Genomic DNA, 5,023 nt, shown 5'->3' on the forward strand with positions numbered 1-5,023 from the left:
GGGTCGCAGCGGCGGGGGCCGGGCGGCAGGAATGCAAACACCGGTGGGGGGGAGAAGAAAGACTGCTGTGTCTGCCACGGCGAGGTGAAGCTGGGTCCAGGGGTGTGCAGGTCCCCCCACCTTTCAACCCCTCCCTGCAGGGGGGAATGTGAGGATCCCTGGGGATGTAGGTGGCGGTGCTCCTAGGGGTCACCGTGGTCTCGTGTGGGGTGATGCTTTTACTGCTTCTGTGGGGCAGGAGGGATGCTCCTGCACCCCAGGGTCAGGAGCTCAGCTTCCCTAGGAAGGGGTTGCCTGTTGCCTGAGGCTGGGTCTTGCCTCTTCTCTTTGCACCTGGGGCATGTTTGAGGCAAACTTGAGAGATGGATGGAAGCTGAAAACAGTGTTCCTGCAGTCCTCGTAAAACTGCCATTCTGGGATGAGAGAGTGCTATACAGCCTGGGTTGGCGTCTCCTGTGGATGGGAGGAGCGGTGTTGAGTGAGCATATTAGACATCAGAGAATCCGCTAGGGCAGGGAAATACAACCATAGGCACCCCAGTTTTCTCCCGTCTCCAGCCAAAGGAGCACGCATAGCCTGCAAACCTCCTGGTGCCGACAGCAGAGGAGGGGCGGGCATGGACCCTACCTGTCCATGGGACCAACGTGTCCCGTGGTAGGGGAGCTGCACTTCTCCCCCCATCCCCAGCCTCGGGAGCTGGGGCAGGGCTGGGGCCGGGGCCCTGCATCCCCAGGGGAAGAGCACGGCGGTGTACGGAGCACGGTGCGGGGTACGGCACGGCCCTTGCCGGCCTCGTCCGCGGTGGTTTGCTGCCGGAGAACATTCCAGGGAGGCTGGCGCGGGGCCAGCGCCGCGGGGCAGGGAAAGGGGCCTTTTATGGAAGCGTTTCTGCATTAGAATAAAATCATAATAATAATGCGCAGGGGAAGGGAGCAGGAGGAGGAGGAGGAAGCCCTGAAGAAAACAGGGAGGCGGGATGGGAACAGGCCGGTGGCTGGGGACAGGGCAGGTGCTGGGCATTGTCCTGCGGGGACCTGCATGGCGGTGGGGTCCGTGTGCTCTCAGTGGGGTGCTTGGGGCAAATTCTGCTTTTTATGGCCCAGAGCAGAGGAGGCTGGGCAGGGTGTGGGGGGTTCCCTGTGCAGCCATGGTGGGGGACTGGCCCCTGAGTGGTATTTGGCATGTTGGCTCGATCCTGGGATGGGGCAGGGGATGACTGGTTGGGGGTCACCACTCCGGGGGCACAGGGGGGTGTTTGGAGGTGACAAAGTGCCCTGAATCTCACCCTTCCACAACTGCCGGCATCTCTGGGCCAGCATGGGACTGGAGCGGCTGTTCCTGCTGCCCCAGCACTGACAAACAAGGCGCTGTCTCTCCCACCCTGGCGTGCTGCTGCTTCCCGACGGACTGGGGTGCACGCAAAACCCAAGGTTAATTGTCAGTAATTGCCGCTGGTAATTAAGGTAACAATAGCCGGGCTGTTCAGCTGGCGGCTGCAGGAGCGCTCACGAGGCTGGGCTGGGGTTTGTTCCAGGAGCTGCTTTTGGCATCAGGCAGCCGCTCTGCGCCGTGCCGTGGCCCTGCTGTGCCCACCCGGGGCTGCCTGTGCTCCTGCCCGGACCGGCAGGGCCATGGGCTATGGGTCCCTGTCACCCCCTTGGGCAAGTGCTGGGTTTGCTTGGGCAGGGGGATGGATGCTGCAGCCCAGCCTCTTCCCACACCCCATGCTGGGCTGGGGGCTTTAGGGACTAATCCGGCCCTCTTCTGCTTCCTTGCAGGCTGTGACCCCCTGCTCCCCTGCTGTCAACTATGAGCTGGTAAGTGAGCACCCCCTGTGAACTGTGGGTGGCAGGCAGGGCTTAGAGGACGCTGGGGTGGACCATACACCCTGTTCTGTGATGGGTGTCAGGCTTTCTCTGCCTGGGGGCTTCAGGTTGTGAGTACCCCCCACCAGAACCACAAGAGTCCTATGCAGGGTAATGGCACCCTCCCAATTTGGTGCTATGCCCTCCAGTGTTGCTGGCTGCAGGGTATCCCATGTCTGAGTGTCCTGAGTTGGGGCAGCCCAGCCATCATGGGAGTCCTGGAGCTGGAGCTTTTTGGGAAGAGGGGCTTGCAGGGTTTCTGGATGGGATAGGCAGACGGGACGTGACCAGCCTGAACTCTCGGGTCCCCCGGCACCGAGGGCGTCCCCTCCCTGTCCAGAGCCGGGGCGGTTTCATGCACGCCCGGAGATGGCTCTACCAGATGTGCCTTTGGCTTGGGGCGCCCAAGGCTATGCGCTTGCAGCCCTTGTTATTGTCACCCTCTTCTTTTGTCCCTTCTGGGGACCTTTAATGAGCAGCTGGGGCCAGTGCAACGCACAGACCTTCCCACTCTGTCCTCTCCAGACACTGGGAAGACGGCTGGACGCCCCATCTCCATTCACCTCATCCTGGAGAGGATGGGTGAACTGCTGGGTGGGCAGCCGTGCTCCCTTGCCACGCTGCTCCGGGCCACGACAGGGCTCTGAGGGTGGCAGGACATGGTGCCAGGTTCAGGGCTGTGCTTTGGGAAGCATGGCACGGCGTTGCCCACCAGGCAGTATCTCGCTGGCAGAGCAGCCCCTCTACCCCGTCCCCAGCCCAGCTGTGCCCATGGCAGCAAGCAGGGTGGGCACGTGGTGGCAGGGAGGTTGGCATTGCCCAGGGCTGGCACGGCTGCCCTTCCTTCTTGCTCCGGACATGTGCCAAGGCTTGCCGGGGCAGGCGCCGGGGAGAGGAGGCCCTGGCAGGGTTTCAGCTCCCGGCTCGGCAGCCTGGCAGTGCCGGGTGGCCATGCCCCATGAGGGGCCCTGGGCTGGGCATCCCACAGCCAGGCAGAGGTCTCGCCCAAAAAGTGAGTTTTGGGGATAGTCCTCTATGAGCTCATGAGGGCAGTGCATGAGCCCAAGCGAGCAAGGAGCAAGGGGATAGGGTGGGAGCAGAGCATGCTGCCCACTCCAGGGCCCCGCAGTGGTTATCTGCCCTGGGTTTAATCTCTGCCTGCCCCCCCCTTCCCCTGCCAGCCTCCTTGGGCACTTATCACCAGCAAAAACATGTTTGCTTCGAGCTGGGACCGTTACTGCGGTTTCAGAAGGAAATCGAAAGGAGTTTGCCCTGTCCCGTGTCTTGAAATGGCAACCCTGACCCTGCTACCAGGACTGGAGCGTCCTGGTTTTGGGGGTCCCCTCTGTCCCCCTGGTCCCAAGGCCCCCATGAGCCACCCAGCTGGGTTTCTTTGCTGCGCCACCCCTAGGCACCCCAACCAGCTCTTCCCAGGCAGAGGTATTGGTCCCCTGCTCCCTATATTTGGGGTCTGAACACTCTCCCCCACCTCAGGAAGTTAATTCCTGTTCCCAGCCCTGTTTCAAACCTCTCTGTGGACTCCAGTGTCATGTTACCAAATATGCCCCTTTTTTGAGCATCCCAGATCCCCACTGGGGTCTTTTGATGGCTCTGTGGGGCCAGGTTTATCTTGGGGAGCTGGGCCTGCCGGTGGCTGGTGGCCAAGGTGGGTGTGGGGCTGTGCCAGGCTCACCCTGTTGTTTACCTCCTGACTCTCAGGTCTGACCATGGAGGGTCTGGATGTGATCCTGGAGATGTGGGGGGCACTGTGTGCCCACCGTGGAGTGGGTGCAGGGTTCGGCTGAGTGCTCTCCATCCATGACAGTGGTCCAGTATGGGGGGTGACTGCCAGAAGGCAGGACGGCAGCGCCCTCGGTACCCAAGCATCGGCCCGGCTCTGTGCTTGGGTTTCGAGGGATTCTCGACCTTTAGGAAGAGCGGACATGTTGATGGGCAGGGAAGGAAACAGGACTGTGGCGCATTTCCTAGGAAGGTCCAGAAATAGCCAGGGGAAACTTTTGACCCCAGCCCCCGCTGTGTGTGTGTGTGTGTGTGTGAATCTCTCTCCTTCTCTCTCGCTTGCCTTTTTCTCACCCTCCCCTTCCTCCTGCCTGTCTGTCTGCAGCCATCCCCGGGGGAAAGCATCATGAAGCAGGTAGATGTCCTGGTAAGTGCTACCAGTTGTGGAGGCTGAGCTCTGCCTCAGAATCTCCTGGGGGGGTCATTTGTGCCTGTCCCATTCCTGCAAGCACTCCCTGCAGTAAAAATCCCTCCAACATCTCTGGGGCCCCTCAGTCCACCCTCCCTGCCAGCTAAGGTGATGATAATCAAACTAAAGGCCAAGCAAGGTGCCCAGGGTTGGTGGCAGAGGCAGTGGTGGAGTCCAGCAGAGGAGTGGGCTGGAGCTTTTGCTGCAAAGCTGGCTTTCCTGTCTTGGATCTGGGGATATGTTATTTAATCTGTGGACATGAAATTGCTAAGACATTGTAGACAAATGCACTGCCAAAGTCAACGCGGACGGCTTCCCCCTGCCTGCAGCCAGCTCTACAGCCTCCCTGTGTGCTGGGACTGGGACCTTAGGGATGGAGGCAGAGTGGTTCCCACGAGGAAGAGGGAAAAAGCCTTCCTCACCTGGAAACTGGCTTTGCCCCATCCCTTCAGTTGTCCAGGACACGTTTCCAACCCCTCTCCGAACTGCTGCTCCAAAAGAGCATCCACACCTAGAAAGATTCAGCAGGACAGTCAGGAGCCCCCTTTGCTGGCTTTGCTCTCTCTTGGGAAAGTTTTCTGGTATTTCTGCAGCCTTTCTCATGCCTTGTATCACATAGGCCTTTTCAAGTAGAAGGCACCTGTGGGTTTCTGATACTACCCAGAGCCTGGGGACATGCCGAGCCAGCCTGGGGCTGAAACGCAGATGTTTGATGGCAGACGGGTCTTCAGCCCAATGCAGCTGAGACCAGCCTGTCTTGTGCTAGGCTGGACTGAGACATACTGGGGTGGGGGTGTTCTCTGCTCCAGGGGGACCTTTACAAGGTCTCCCAGCCCGGCAGCGGGTAGGAGTGTTTAATAACATGAGCGCTTGCTCCTATCAGCTGATCATGGGCTGACTCTTCCTCGTGCAGGGGCTGGCGGCAGAGACGGCAGTGCGGCTGCGGTTA

The 5,023-nt window shown here is 60.3% G+C and overlaps 1 protein-coding gene across 5 annotated transcripts in view; it reads left to right on the forward strand.

The window, feature by feature from the left end:
* The window catches only part of TNS1 (tensin 1), a 55,445-nt gene that overhangs the window by 12,178 nt on the left and 38,244 nt on the right, over positions 1 to 5,023 (forward strand). For all 5 annotated transcript variants that reach the window (XM_026852714.1, XM_026852715.1, XM_026852716.1 and 2 more), the window contains exon 3: positions 1,779 to 1,817. In XM_026852714.1, the coding sequence (XP_026708515.1) occupies positions 1,779 to 1,817 (39 nt within the window). The remainder of the gene's footprint in view (positions 1 to 1,778; positions 1,818 to 5,023) is intronic.

Source organism: Athene cunicularia (assembly GCF_003259725.1).
Source record: "Athene cunicularia isolate RWA chromosome 7 unlocalized genomic scaffold, athCun1 chr7_part1, whole genome shotgun sequence".
NCBI lineage: Eukaryota > Metazoa > Chordata > Aves > Strigiformes > Strigidae > Athene > Athene cunicularia.